General features: G+C 40.8%; 1 protein-coding gene across 1 annotated transcript; it reads right to left on the bottom strand.

Annotated features, from left to right (window-relative positions):
• Nucleotides 1-2338: 2338 nt before the first annotated feature.
• On the bottom strand, nucleotides 2339-16245 carry LOC140344806 (GTPase RhebL1-like). Its single transcript, XM_072432015.1, has 6 exons — nucleotides 16194-16245; nucleotides 10649-10789; nucleotides 6002-6069; nucleotides 4117-4199; nucleotides 3688-3744; nucleotides 2339-2390 (listed from the first exon to the last, which is right to left on the bottom strand). The coding sequence occupies exons 1-6, from the start codon at nucleotides 16243-16245 to the stop codon at nucleotides 2339-2341; spliced, it is 453 nt and encodes a 150-aa protein (XP_072288116.1).
• Between the last annotated feature and the right edge of the window lie 295 nt (nucleotides 16246-16540).

The following is a 16540-nucleotide window of genomic DNA, read 5'->3' as shown; positions in this document are numbered from 1 at the left end:
TACAGGCAGGGGTCTATTCAGGCCATCAATTTCTTCAATGATTTTGAAAAAAACCTTTTGGCTTTCCTGTAACAGAAAAGAGAGGAGTTGGTGAATTGCTGAGACATCTTGAGATATTCGATAGAAGGCAACTTTCTAAAACTAGTATACAAATTTATTAAAGGATAACTAAACCTTCATAGAGCTAAACTAACCCATCCCTACACAGTTAAATACCTTCACAGACCCGATATCTGTATGTAAAAATCATATCAGTGGGCTGGTGCATTAAGGAACATTTGGAAACGTACTCTTGCCTCAGCAAGACCCTAAAAATGTACTTTCCCCCTGGAAGTCTGCCTGGTATATGAAGGTGATCAGCCTCAAAGCTGTATATTTGCATTTTGAGATCCAATTGCTGCTTTCGACTTACTCAATGTTTAACTAGTCTGCTACACACTGTTCTCCTAATCAGTGGTTCTGATATGAAAAGGCGAAGCCTCTACAAAGATGGCCATGCAAAGCAGAACAAGGGACAGTGAGCACATACATAGCACCTTAGGCAATACTGGTGATTATTTCCACTTGGTCTATTTTTTTTTTTTGAGGGGGCCACAACCTATAATTATCAGTCCTCTAACAATTACTTCTCGAGCTTGTGTCCTTTTTTTTTGCTCCCTTTAACAAATACAGCAATCATAAGGATCTTCACATCTGGCATTCTTCCAGCTGAGTTTTCAATCATGGTACCCATTGGGCACTTCCTCCCGCCAGCTCTCCATCAGTGCCATGTTCTGTGAAAATTTAGGGGCTGGCAGATGGACCACCGGGCACATTCGGAGACCAGGCATTCAACACACCCAGAAAAACAGACTGTATATCTTCAATCGAGCAAAATGAAGACATAATGTTTGTTGGAAAGGTATTAAGCATATCTGATTCTAAAACAAAACTTTAATCTATTACAGCTTACTGGTCCCTATAAGTGGCTGCATTAGCTTCCTTTTTTCAGGATAAATACATTTTTTTTCTATCATATATTTTCACCTCGATAACCAATCCTTCTCCTAATGTAATGAAGACAGATTAACAGAATCAGCTGATTTGGGAAGACTAAGACCTAAACTGGTCAAAGTCACTCTATCTGAATTTACTAAAGCAGCGGCCTTCAGCCGGTGGTCCGCAGCTCTGGCCGGTGTGCCCGAGTGGGGTCAGAACAAAGACCCTGCTTGGGGGGGGGAGCACCAGCCAGAGCCACGGACTATGTCCCCCATATAGGTCACAGGCTCAGTGATATGGGCGGGTTGTGTCTCTGGACGGATTCTGGCTTCATCTGATCACTAAGGGGGAAAGTTTCTTCTCCTTTGCGTGGTCCGGAGCTGGTAAATTTAGTGGTGCATGGGTCCGAAAAGGTTAGCGAACACTATACTAAAGCAATATGAAGCATTGACAATGCCCCGTGTGCCACTCTCTTTAAAGCTTTACTGGTTTAGTAAGATGGTGAGACAGTAAAACAGTGTGACCCTTTGGTGATTTCCAACAGACTTCTCCAGCTCCACCGAGCTCGTGCTCACGTTTCTCACCATTCCACATTCTATAATGGTGTTATGTAGCATTAAATATGATAAATATTAAGTGTGGCCCTTTGGTTGTCAGGGCTTGTCCCCTACAGATGAGAACCCTTTCACCATACTTCATGACTAAAAGTGCAGTATTCTTCCTATTTGTTTAGCTGGGTGCACCAACTGGCACTTTTCAGCAACCACCCAGCTGTTTTTTGGTGGTTACTGAAAAGTTGGCCCCAATACAGGAGCCCCCACCTACAGCTCCTTCCCAGCCAGCTTAAAAAAAATTCTGGGGAGAATACTTGAATGGTAACTGGGTCCTGTTGTGAACCAACTTTTCAGTAACCACCCAAAATCAGCGGATTGGTTACTGAAAAGTGCTGGGTGCTCCGCCAAGCTAAAAGGGTCTGGGGAGAGTACTGGGTGGTGTCAGGGTCACTTTAACAAAGCTCATCAAAGCTTTCTGAAAGCTTTATGAATATTTTTCAGAAGCTTGCTGTGCCATTTGCTCTATTGCAAGTTAAAGCTCATGTGAGCAAGGCCTAAGTGTTCTGGAAAGGAGTGCTGTAGCTGTTGCACAAAATAAATTACTGGCAAGGTACATTCCAAATGCTAAAAAGCTCAATCGTTACCTCTATATCTTTTGCGGACACTTCCATGAATGGCGCATCCCACGAATCTGCCATTGCTCTCCCCTTTTCTGGTGAAATTCCATGACTGCAGAGAAAAATCAAACAGCTCTATCTCAAATTGCCAAATGCTACCAAATAAAGTAGAAGAGAATAATAAGACAATTACCGAACTGGAGGAATATCCTTCTTATTCCCCACCAGAACAACAGGCATGCTGAAAAGAAAAAAATAGAGGCAAAAAATGCTTAATTTGCTGTCCAAATTAAAATCAACCCAGAAAAAAGAAACAAATGTGTAGTTTGTAATCTGCATCATGACCAATTTACATGTTTTTATAAAATACCTCTTTTAGTTGTTTTTGTGTTTTATTGCATCTTAGTGCTGTTGATCTTTTGCAGCCTCTTCCACTTCAAGTTCACAATGATTCCAGCAATGACTGCAAGGAATTTCTCCAGGCGGATGGCTGGATGGTGACAACAGTGAGCCAGGACTGTGCAATGTGTGATAAAATGCTTACTATCTAGTAATCCTTATTGGAGAGCCATCTGACAACGTCGAAACAGAACAATGGCGCCTTTTATTGAGAAAGCTTAAAAAATGATCTTTGAGTATGCATCACCAGAAGCTAACAGCACTTTTATAGTATATTTATGTCCTTTATATGGTGTATATGCTTCAATCTGTACCAAATTCAGGACTCCGGAACAAGGCCAATGATTTTTAAAGAGATTTCGCAGACTGTTGTAACAGAATGTTATTATGAGAGAAGAATATTATTGAGGAGATGATCTATAGATAATAGATAGATAGCGAGATAGATGGACAGACGGATAGACAGAGAGACATACAGATAGACAGAGGGATAGAGAGACAGACAGATAGATAGAGAAAAAAAGAAGATAAAGGGAAGAAAAAAGAGATGGGGAGAAATGAGAGTATTAGAAGGAAATAAAAGGAAAGAGAGTGAGAGAAAGGAAAGGGTAAGAATGACAGAAGGAAGTGGGGAAGGCAGAAAGTAGAAAGGAAGACAATGTTTTTTGGTCTTCTTTAAAAATCTACATTCTGCATTCTTGGCTACCTGGGATGGAAAGTCTGCTGCAGAATGCCACCAATCCCATAATAAATCACTAACAATGCCAGGGACAGCCCTATCACCCTTACCCCTATCTATCTAAATACTAGTTGTTTGTATATGCAGTGTTCAACCCAGAAATTTTTTTAAGCATTTGTACAATCTCAGAAAGGGATTCCAAATAAAATCCAAAAGATTATCCTTTCACATCCACAAGAAAGATACAGTGTACCACCAATAATTGTTCAGTAACCACCCGGCTGCTTTTGGGTGGGTATGGAATACAGGGGTCACCACCCACCTACAGTTTCTTCCCACTCGGCCTAATAAAATTTCCAGGGAAAAAATTAAAGATACAAGCTCAGATCTTTTGGGCATCAACAGATGAATGATTCTATTTTTTTTTTTAATAAAACATTAAAGAATAAATAATACACACCATCCTTTCCCTCTTTTATCCTTCAGCATTTTATACAGTACTGATGCAATATGAAAGCTGAAAAAAATGAAATAAAAAATACATATAATATTATTATTACAAGAAAAATTAACAAAAAGGGCAGAGCAATAAAGGAGCCTGAATATAAGCTAAGGAATACATGACTGCAGTTTCCCAGAGAGATCAGAAGAGGGAGCTGGAGCTTGGAAACTCTTAGCCATCAACACTTCAACTTTTTGAGAATTCTTACAACTTACAACTCTAATATAAACTTCTATTGTAGTAATAAAGAATAAAGGAAATAAAGAGAGAAGGAAAATCAAATGTCACTGCTGCTACAATCTTAGTAGAAAAATCAGTAAACAGAGATTCCTGGGGCTGTTCACTAAGAGAGCTCACAGAGTTTATCAGGGAGATCAGTACACCAACCTTCTCGGGGAATCCACCGAATAAACTATAATGTATCCATCAACTCCAGAGACGTAGGATGGAGGAATGAAGGAGAACTCAGCCTGTAGAATAGGAAGACTATAGGTCAGCCATTTATAATATACTATATCCTAAGAGACACAATAGACCTCCTGTTTGTCATCACCAATCCAGCAACCTCTCCCAAATCTTATACAGACAATCAAGGAGTATGGTGTCTTGTCTAATTTTAAAATTAATTACTTCAAGCCGGCTGCCCTCAACCTTTCCCTGTCCCAGGCTCTTTGTACCCAGGCTTATGCCCTCCTTCTCCTTCAAATGGCACAAAACGGCGATTAAGTATTTGGGGACCCTGCTCCCCGCGGATCTATCCCAGCTTCTTACATTCAATTTTTCCCCTTTACTTGCCACCATCACAAAAGGTCTTGAAAGATGGTCCACCTTCACTTTTTCATGGTTTGCCCGCATACAGATCACTAAAATGAACAACTACCGAGAATCTTTTTACCTCTTACAAGCATTGCTGATTTTTACACCTACCTCATTTTTTAAGTCTTTGCACCTATTTCAGTTTATTTGGGGCAAAAAGGGCCACTGCCTAAGTAGAAGCCTACTGTTCAGGGCTAAACGGGAGGGGGGGAGGGGGTTCCCAACCCATGATTGTACTACATGACGGCTCATATGGTTCAGATCTTAGATCGGTTTAGACATGCCAGGGATACACAATGGGTTGGAGTCAAACAATTAGTTACTTCCACTCTCCTCACAGCTATCCCTTGGCTGTCGACATTACCTCAGCCTGCTTTGAGAGCACATCCAATAATCTTTGCCAAGTGGAAGGCATGTGAGAAACCCTTGTATCAATTAAAAATGTCACCTTTGCCATCACCATTGATACCAATTCTAGGAAATCCATCTTTCCCCCCAGGACTGGAAGATAGGGAATTTTCCTCTCTCACTCCCGGGTATACTCGGAGCTCAATTCTGCCTCTAAAAATATTTCACCTACCTACCTCCAAGTATGGGGCGGAACTATGGGGGGTACCCCATAGACACAGAACACAAAGCTCACCTTGGTTCATAAATCTTCTATCAGTAGTAGATATCAGGAATTGAGTTTTAAAATATCTAGATTTTATCTTATTCTATGTAAAATGTCTAGATAGTACAGGACCCTGGAGAAGTTACACAGCTTTATTCCAGAGGTAACGGACAGGTGCTGGTGGTCTGACCAGGCGACGGGTATTATACTTCAAATTTTCCGGTCCTGCCCATTAATGCGCTCTTTTTGGGAACAAGTGAGAGCCCTTATTCAAAGAGTCACAACATATACTATACCATCAGATCCAGGATTTTTTCTGCTGCACCACAATACAATTTCAGAGAAGGCCTACAAGAGTTCCATTATTAGACACCTCATTATTGCTGCCAACTCTTGTATTTCACTTTATTGGAAATCAACGGTCACCCCAACTGTCTATGGTGAAAGACATTATGATGATGGAAGACCTCACGGCTAGTTTGTGGGGTACCCAAGATAAATTCAATGCTATGTGGGGTAACTGTATATATTATAGGGAAACACCAGAGTTTAAGAACCATTTGGACCCTTTCGTGTTAGATATATGTGATATTACCATGATCTGTATTATTTTTTACATATTTTACATGCTAATGGACCCTTTGGTCAATCTATGTGCAGATCTTATGCTACTGATGTTCTATTTTATTTAGCAGAGTTTTATTAGACTATGTGATATACTCCTTGTGATGTTCTTGTATATCCTTCCCTCCCTTTTTGTCCATGTTTTGGTAACGTTATTATGTTTATTCTGAAAATTTTGAAAAATAAAGAATTAAAAAAAAGAGAGACACAATGACTTACCTGACTTGTTGTATCCACCACACAGAGTTTATATTTAGTCTGATCCATGGAAAATGTTTTTGTCCAGCCTAAGGAAAGGCAATAGAAAAGAGGTGATGGAAACAAACATTAACGCTGTTTAAACATGTTGAAATTACTATAACATTATTTCAAATTCAGCTACAATTTGATCTCTTTGGCTGGCCTTTTTAAATGCTCACTTCTGATCGCAAAAATCTTAGCTCTTCTTAGTACTCTGTATGATTGGATGGTATTTGCTGATCTCTATGGAAGGTGATTTTTGCTTTTTTACATGGCCGGAGGGTACTTGTTGCTGTCTATGCTCATATAGTACTTGCTGCTCTCATTGGATAGATAGTACTTACTGTTCTTTATGGTCCGGGGGTACTTATTGTTTATTATGGTCAGCTAGTACTCACTGCTCTGAGTAGGCTGGTACATACTGCTCTTTTTATCAGATGATACTTACTGTCTTCTATAGCTGAGTGGTACTTGGTGCTCTTTATGGTCACCTAATGCTTACTAATGTCTATAGTGAGATGGCATTTACTGATCTCCATGTTGGAATGGCACTTTCTGATCTCTATGGCTGAAGGGATGTGTTACTCGCTATCTAAATAATAGGTGGGTGGGTCAGGAGATAGAAGGATATATACTGATATGGCTCTACATATCCAGCTGGTACTTACAGTATTTTATGGCTGAATGGTACTTAGTGATCAGTGACAGTGATTAGATTCCACTCTTTCTATCTTTGGATGGGGCATTACTTAGTACTTACATAGTTCTCCCCAGCCCCTTTTTGGTAGGCAGACCGTCCGGCTTCCCTGTCCCCTCCGCTCAGCTCCTATCAGCAGCTCTAATCCTCTGAACGTACAACAGAGAGGCAGCTTTGTTCTCAGCTATCATCCGTTCAGAGGATTCCAGCTGCTGATAAGTGCTGGTGGGGAAACAGAAAAGCTACAATGAGATTGGGACACAGGCTGTCCCTGCCCTATGTCACAGCTGTGCTGAGTCACCTATTGAAAAAAACAAAACAACACATTGAGTAAAAATGTATTAGCCCGCGTGGGCGTGTGTAATGACATCATTGGCATCAAAATACCTGTGTGTGTAACTGCAGATTCTGCAGCCTTACAACTCTCTGTGTATAAACCTTATCTCCTAAACTGTAAGTCATAATAAATTTAAATTTTCAGGGTGCACAGGTGACCCTCATAGCTAATAATAATCACAATTTCTGTCTGTAATTTCTGTAAAAACTTGTGGAAATACAACACTGGGTTTGCTGTTTAGAAAGCAAATACACCTAGGTGACCTTAATTGAAAATGCAAATTGGGGACCCCTGGGGCCACTTACATAGGAAGGAGCATTGGGATGGGCCCCTAAATTCATACCTGTCACAAATCTACTACAGTCATACTATGTTACTGTCATACTATGTTACCCTGTCTGCTTCACTTCTTTGTATCCCAATTTCCCTGCAGTAGGGTGACACTTCCTTCCCCCACACACACACACACACACAAACACAAAAATTTCAATACTTTGGTAAATGCACTGCCCTGTTACACATTACTGCCCACGTTTAACACTTAAACCCCAATTTCCCCTGGAATAGGGAGGTGTAGGAAACTGAAAATGTGTGGTGAACATTTGTGGATGACACCCCTTAAAATTTCATCACAATGGCATCATCAGAACTATAATATCTGCCCATCAAAATCAAATAGCGGCTCAAGTACTGGTAGAGTACAGTCATGTCTAACAGAGAGGTAGGCTTTTGATGGACAGAGTTTATAATGATGCCATGGTAATGAAAGTTATGAAAGTTTGGGGGGTGTTAGCCTCAAGTGTCCCCCACTTGCACCTATAATTTTGTTTACTTGCACCTCTTTGTTCTAGAGAAATTAGGGTTTAAGGTAGGGAAGAAGACAGTAATATGTACAGTGCAGCTTGTTTTGAAGGGCAGAGGTTTTTTATGTTCTAATGTTGCCATGTTATTTTTTTTTTTGGGGGGGGGGGGGTTATACACGTGTCCCCCACTTGCACCTACATTTTCAGTTTCCTACACCTCCCCATTCCAAATAATTTGGGTCCAAAGAACAGAAAGTGTAGCATAGTATTTCAATTATCGTTTTGTGACAGGTAGGTAAATAAAGTTAGGGGCTCCACCCCAATACTTCTTGCTATGTAGGTGGCCCCTGGGGGTCCTTAATTTGCAATGTTGGGCTCCTAGTTGCCCTTTCTTACGAAACAGCAACCCAAATAATCATTTTCCACAATTTATTAAACTCGTGATCCCCATATCTTGAAATTCTTTAAAGAAATTTTGGTTAATATTAGCTATGAGAGTCCCCTGTGTACCAACAATTTAGAAAATATATGAAGGTTTGATCACAGTGAGTTGTTGGGCTGACTATGACAAGAATATGACAAGCAGATTTTACACACACACACACACACACAGCTATCACACTGCGGCTGAATACATTTCACACATAGTTTTTTTTTTTTTTTTGCCCATAGAATACAGTGATTATTTTTCAAACTTGAAAAATATATATGACTGAGACTGATGTGAGTGCACCAGTCATCTTTGTACAGCGCTGTGCTATATGTCAGAGCTATATTTGGAAGTGTAAATGTATGTATGTGTGTATGTCATCACTCGGAAACGCATAGACACATTTCAACCAAACTTTCTAGACATATGACTCTTTATACAGTGCTGTGGTATATGTCAGAGCTATTTTGGCATGTATATGTATGTATGTATGTGTATATGTATTGCTCATTGATAGTGTACCTTTTGCTTATATTTTTACATACTTTTACAAATTTCAGACCTGTAATAACGCCTTCGAGAAAACGTAAGGCAATTGGCCAATTGCAATCAAAGGCAAAAAAAATGAAACAACACTGTAGACAAGAAAATCACTATAGCTTTTTTTGATTCCTTTTCCTGAATAATATAAGATTTCAATAATTAATAAATACCCGGGCAACGCCGTGTAATCAGCTAGTGTCAACTATAAACCAATACTGAACTATGGGGACAGGTACAGTATACGGGTCTTAGCAGATGGAGTACTTATCTCCCTAAAGAAATTTGTCTGACTATGGCAAAGCCTAGAAAATGATTTCATTTTTTCATGGTGCATATGTTTCCGCACATCGATCTTTTCAAATGGGTCTAAGCGAGTCCCCGCTATGTTTAAAATGTGGAGCGGCTGTAGCAGATTTTGTACACGTTTCGGGCTGCCCTCTAATTAAAAGTTTTGGAGGCTGGTGGTACAGTTTGCACTGAACCATTTGGTAACGTTCCACCCACTCTCCCCAAATTGGGCTCTGTTTGAAGTTTTATCCAAGCAGGTTCGGATGGCTAGGGGCTGTGGTAGACTACTCACGATCATATCTATGGTAGCTAAGAATGTGATTTTGCATAAGTGGATAAGCACTGACCCTTTCACTTTGATTCTATTTTTAGAAAAACTTAGACATGTCTTTCAAATGGACTGGGAAGAAGCCGCAATCAACAAAGACTCGAAAGTAAAAAAAAATTTTTTGAGAATGGGAATTTGTAGCAAAATCCACAAATAACCACTTAAAATGCAACTTTGTTTTTGTATCTTGTCCACTTATTTGAATTCATATGATATTTGTTAATGCAATGTTGAGTTTCTGACTGTATCTCTACACTGATTATCCATTGGTTTGATACATGATGATTCATTTATCTTATTTTATTTATATAGTCACATTAAAACGGACTGTTTGTAAATTCCTCTGTTGAATAAAAATATTAATAATGAAAAAAAACTACTACAAGAGATTACATGATTAAAACATGGAACACTAGGCAGTTGGATTAAAATACACAGCACTAAACAGTTTGGGCATAATACCAGGCATAAAACCCTAAAAGACATAGTTGGTCCAGAGGAAGGGTAAAAAAACTCCATGGTACAACTTGCTTCAAGAGGGGAAAAAAATTCCTTCCTGATTTCATGAGGCAATCGGATGTTCCCTGGATCAACCGTCACTGTTATTTTTACTTTAAAGCCTTAATACCCAGTTATATACTGTGCTTCTGGAAAAACATCCAGCTTTTTCTTAAAGCAATCTACAGTAGTTGCTGAAACTACTTCCTGAGGGAGCCAATTCCACATTTTCACAGGCCTTACAGTGAAGAATCCCTTCCTTATCTGGAGCTTAAACTTCTTTTCCTCCAGACGCAGCGCCCTCTTGTTCTTTGTAATGATCTCAAAGTGAATAATGGGGAAGAGAGTTCTCTATAAGGACCATTTATTTATTTACACAGGATGATCATATCCCCCCTTAAACGTCTCTTCCCAATGGAGAATAGATTTAGTTCAGCTAATCTCTCCTCATAGCTGAGCGCCTCAATTCCTTTTCTTAATTTAGTTGCCCTTCTCTGCACTCTCTCCCATTCCACAATGACCTTTGGCATAAATAACTGGGAGCACTAAATTTGCTGAGTCTTGACACACCGACAGTTTTTACCACCAGGCTACAGCTTCCCCCAACCCGGCTGAAATAATTTTCAGGGGAAAACACTGTACTTACCTATGCTCACATAATACTAAGTACTTTACAATGTTCAGATAATACTAAGTACTTACAAATGTTCAGATAATACTTAAAGTTATCTATGCTCAGATGATACTTTTCTGGGGTTGAGTGGCATTTACATTTATCTTTGCTTGGGTGGTAATCCCGGGTGGGTTCCCCTTTGATAAACTGGAGGATCAGAGAAGTTTTACCTGCAGAATAAAGAAATGGAAATGGTTATGATGGTAGAGGGAGCTCAGCCAGACAAAATGAACCTGCAATTGTGATCCTGGTACATAAAGGGGCTTAGAACAGTGGCTCGGTATATAGGGGTCTACAATATGTAGTTGGGTATATATAAGGGTCTATAATAGTGAGCAGGGTATAAATGGGGGCCTAGAATAGTGAGCCTGGTATATATGGAGGTCTAGAATAATCAGCTGGGTATATATTTAAGGCCTAGAATGGTGAGCCGTGTATAAATAGGGGCCTAGAATAGTGATCTGGGTATATATTGGAGCCTAGAATAGTGATCTGGTGAAAGTAGCTGACGAATTTTGCTGAGTCTTGAAGTTCATAATTTTTGTACTTTTGTTATGTTTTGTAGATGATTGAGTTATGCTGAAACTAGTTGTACTCTTCTTATCAGTACACTAACGTCCGCTTCCCCCTTTTTGCCTTTAAACACTCCCCTTTCCTCCCTTTGTCCATTCATGCACTGATCATGTCTTTGAACTGTTATATAAACTTTGTGCAAACAATAAAGTTTTGAGAGTGATCTAACCACATTAAGTTGTGTTACACTCTTCCAGCGCTGTAAACAAAAGTCATCAGAGAAAGAAGGACAATTGATCTGGTATCAATAGGAGATCGCCTTAACAGTTTGGCGTCAAAAGTGGGATATCTACCTACCTTAAAAAGACCAGGATCGGGTAAGTAGAAATTTTCTTTTCTACCTCTGCCCTCCCGTGTCCCTGTGGATATCTTACAAACCTTAGCACTGTTGCAGTGAAGACTCCCTCATAGAAGGACTGGGTCCTTAGTTAGGAAGTTTTTGGAAGTAGTTTGAGAAATCTTTTGTTGAATTTGTGCACACTGATAGCTTCTGTTTAATGTATAGATTATAAGAATTTTGATGTCAATAATTTAGAAGTGTAAGAGATATTATATAAAAGATAAGTGTGTATACTAATCTGGTTACCAAGGTGAGGTTGGGTCAATCCTCACTGCTATGGTTGCCTCGGGCAAGCAGTAACGTGACCTAAGCTGCGTTTTGGTAAGCGGTCCTGGGAACAGGACGTTAGCAAGCACTCTAGCTACCTGCTGAACTAACTGAACTAACAACAACAACTGTGTACAATCGTCTGATATTTATACTGTAATTTATACTATGGGGAATTCCCATGGTAAGGGGAATTCCACAAAGGAGCAACAGCTCCCAGACCCACATAAAAAAAACATGTAAAGAAACACATTAAAACCAGACAGAAACAAAAACTCACAGCCATGTCACCCAGTGATGAGGATATTCCTTATAATGTTCCAGGGGAAACTCCTGTTGATTTTGTTAACCGTAGAGCAGGAGACTATTACACTGACCCTTTTAGATTACATTTGAAAAATGGCACTGAAAACGTGAAATGCCCTGACCCCTTCCCACTGGAAGGATCATTCTCTAAATTCCATAATAGTTGTATCTTAGGAATGTGTCTCAGTAATTGAGACAGACGGGGATACACATTAGAACCACGAGTTCCCGAGTGGGACCGGCAATACATGAAGGCTTGTGGGGAAGTCTGGTATACTTTGAAAATGTATTGAAAATATTACCCCCATAAAAAGAAAACTGTTGCCCAAATCACATCCTCTATTCCACCCCCTTATACACCCTTATATCCACAACTAACAGCAGAAACACAAAGGAGAACACAGGAGGATGAGGATTACGAGCACGATATCTGTCTAATACAGTCCGTGCAGCAACAAACCATTATACAGGATTCCCCCTCAGCCTATCCTCGTCTTACCAAAACAAAGACCAAGCAGTAACAGATATTATTACCACCACCCACTAGTCCTATGTCACCCAGCAGCAGCGGCTACACATCATCCACTGTTGTATATTTAACCCCAAAAACTTATGTGGGACCAAGTGCATAATGAATTTGTTAGGATACATGCAGATAGAAAATCATTGGCCACAGCATTAGCGTGCAAACAGAAAGCAGGAGAACCCAAAGTGATTATGCTCGAAGGTTTATGAAAGTGTGGAAGGAAGAGGCAGGTCTAGGATTAGGAGGAGATTTGAATGTTGTTTTTACACTGTCACTGATTAATGGATAATTCCCTGAACATGCTAAAACTGCCAAAATGATTATTGATAATTGGAGCATATTACCCCTGCAGGATATAATGGGATAATTGCTTTGAGCTACCTAAACCGTCAAAACCCCAAGGGACTCCATTATTCAGGGAAACCTGGAGGGTACAGAGGAACAAGTAGAGGCAGAGGAGGTACACAGGACAGGAATGACAATAGAGGATATGGAAATGTTAGAAGGAATTAAGCATGTTTTGCCTATCGACAGGAAGGTCATTGGGCCAGGGACTGCCCTACACACCAACAGCAGTCAGTACAACAACAAACACATAGCACACCAATGCAGCCACATTCAGCTCACAATTACAACCACCCTGCCCAAAGTACCCCATACAATGGGGAGGCAAACCACATCAAGCATAGGGATGCCCACACGAAGACACACCCATGTAATATATAACACATCAACACTACGTTCAGACTTATCCACAACATCCATTACTAAAAACGTATTTAGCTGAATATGCTGTGGTACAGCTCCCTGACACAGTCCTTGAAGCCGCACCACTCTCTGTTAACTCTTCCCAAGCCGCAGAATTGATAGCACTCACCAGAGCCAGTGAATTATGGAAGGAAAAGCTGTAAACATATTCACTGACTCCTGCTATGCGTTTAGAGTTGTCAGCACTCAGCATTAATTTTAAAACTTTTACAAGCCATTCACCTCCCAAATCAATGAGCAATTGTCAAATGTCAAGCACACACCTTTCCCAATTCCTGCGATGCCAGGGGCAACAGACTACCATATTTTCATGCCAAAGCCTCTGCTCCATTCACTTCTAAAGTCACACAGGAAATTTAAAAAATGATGAACATAGAATGGAAGTTCCACATCCCATGTCACCCCCAGAGTGCTGTAGTAGTAGAAAAGATGAATAGGACATTAAAAGACAAACTTAGAAAAGCAGCTGGAGGGACATTCCATAAGTGGGACCAATACCTACCAGCCCTGCTAGCAGAAATAGAAATGACACCCAATCCAATTAATAAACTATCACCCTTTGAAATTTTAATGAGACGTCCATTCCCCACCCCTTGGGCCAAAGAACCCCTTATCTTACTACTGGGGGACTTACAACAGATCAATATGTAGCTAAGGTAATTGAAAAATTGAACAGCAACTACGGAGAAATCTCTCTCTCTTTTCCTCTCTCTACAGATCAACCGACGCACCTATTGAAGCCCGGAGACGTAGTGTTGGTCAAAGCTCTGCACAAGCACAAATCCTTGGATCCGCCCTTTGGACCTCCGGTCACCGTGCAAGCCATTATTAGAACAGCCATGCTGACCAGTGGAGGACCCGCCTGGATACACGCTTCAAGAGTGAAAAGGCACCGCCGATCCAGCGCCCGGATGATGCTTCTTGATCCACAAGTACCAGCCCAGATGCTTGTCTGCAGTTTTGGAGCCCTGATGATCATATTCTGCCTTGTATGGGTCACAACAACTTGCCAATATCACCCTCAAGATTTGCCCTTCATTTGTCTTCAATGAAGCCTTAGCCTAAAGAATGACTCTACCCTGTCTATGCACCGACGAGAATTTGAGTATAGTGACTGGACTGACTTCCGTGGTAACATATGAGAACATCTTACCAAAGAAATATATAATAGCTCTAGTTTTTGCTTATCTGATATGTATAGTACTCAAGATATGTTAACTTCTTGTTTGATTGCTGTCTCCACTCCAGTCAGCATACTGCTTAGAGTCTTTAGCAATATCTACAATGACACCGATGTTACTGAAAGTAAGATACGTTTATCTCATGACCCGTATAACTTTTTCAACAACTGTAAAACCTATGATTCCCCAGGAAAAATGTATGATTTTTACACATACTATAAATATTACCCAGGGAGACATATGTTACCGTATGACTTGTAACCCCTCTGAAATACCCCACTGTAGGATGATAGTACTACGGAGAATCACTCAGCTACCTCAAGGTATGTATGACCAAGAAGCTAAAGCTGTCTATTTGTATGTAAAGGAACAGACGTATGAGGTCAAGTAGTCATCCTTTGTTGAAGGATAAAAAGAGGGAAATTAAAGTAGCTGAGGAATTTTGCTGAGTCTTGAAGTTAAATATTTTTGTACTTTTGTTATGTTTTGTAGATGATTGAGTTATGTTGAAACTAGTTGTACTCTTCCTATCAGTAAACTAACATCCGCTCCCCCCCTTTTTGCCTTTAAACTCTCCCCTTTCCTCCCTTCGTCCATTCATCCTCCTCCCTTCGTCCATTAAGTTATGTTACACTCTTCCAGCGCTGTAAACAAAAGTCATCAGAGAAAGAGGGACAATTCATCTGGGATCAATAGATCGCCTTAACATCTGGGTATATATTGGAGCCTAGAATAGTGATCTGAGTATATATTTGAGCTTAGAATCGTGATCCAGGTATAAATAGGAGCTTAGAATAGTGGGCCAGGTATATATATAGGGGACTAAAATAGTAAGCCAAGTATATATAGGGGTCTAGAATAGGGAGTCGGGTGTATATAGGGGTCTAAAATAGTGATCCGGTTATTTATGGGGGATTAGAATAGTGATCTCGGTATATATGGGGACTTAAAATAGTTATCCGGGTATATACAGGGACCTAGAATAGTGATCTGGGTATTTACAGGGACCTAGAATAGTGATCTGGGTATATACAGGGACCTGGAATAGTGATCTGGGTATATATAGGGACGTAGAATAGTGACCAGGGTATATATGGGTGCTTAGAATAGTGATCTGGGTATATATGGGGGCTTAGAATAGTGATCCGCGTATATACAGGGACCTAGAATAGTAATAAGGGTATATATGGGGACCTAGAATAGTGATATAGGTATATATGGGGACCTAGAATAGTGATATGGGTATATATGGGGACCTAGAATAGTGACCCGGGTATATATGGGGGCTTAGAATAGTGTCCTGGGGTAACATTACCCTACACCTGGCAATCTGATTGTACAACCTCTATGGTATCTCATTCACATCTACCAGAGGCCGACCCAAACCAACTGCTCCGATGGTATCTAGGAGGGTAGGTCGGGCTGCAAAGTGTATGGGGAACCTCATGGTGTCGGGGCCTCTGGAAAGCAGCAGGTGAGGGCCCAGAAGATGAAGGGCGCCATTACTGGGATGAGCACCAGCAAGGGGACAATACAATTGGAGCAAAGCAGCCACCTGAACACATAGCAGGCACCGCACCTACATCACATCAAGCCCCTTCCCAGCCACTTACCGACCCCTCGGAGTCCCAGGACGACAATTGTCCGGGACTTGGCGGAGGACATGTTGAACTTTGCACAGGAGTCACCTAACAGAGACACGGGAGCCGCCACAAGAACAGCGGAGCCACAAACTCACAAAAGGTCCCCGGGATAAAAGCCTGCGCAGTAAAAGAGGGAAGGAAACCTGAGCAGGATCTACCAGAAGGTGGCGCCTTTTCCTGTTGGCGGGGTTCACGTAAAGAGCTTGCAGAGGAACCACGTGAGCCAATAGGAGCAACGGGAACGGAGAATAACGAAGAGGCACGTGACGCACAGAGCAGTCACGTGAGGCTCGCTGACAGGGGAAGATTTGAGGAGC

The sequence above is a fragment of the Pyxicephalus adspersus genome, unplaced genomic scaffold (genome assembly GCF_032062135.1).
Source record: "Pyxicephalus adspersus unplaced genomic scaffold, UCB_Pads_2.0 Sca33, whole genome shotgun sequence".
Taxonomy (NCBI): domain Eukaryota; kingdom Metazoa; phylum Chordata; class Amphibia; order Anura; family Pyxicephalidae; genus Pyxicephalus; species Pyxicephalus adspersus.
This window is presented reverse-complemented; position numbering and strand designations above follow the sequence as displayed.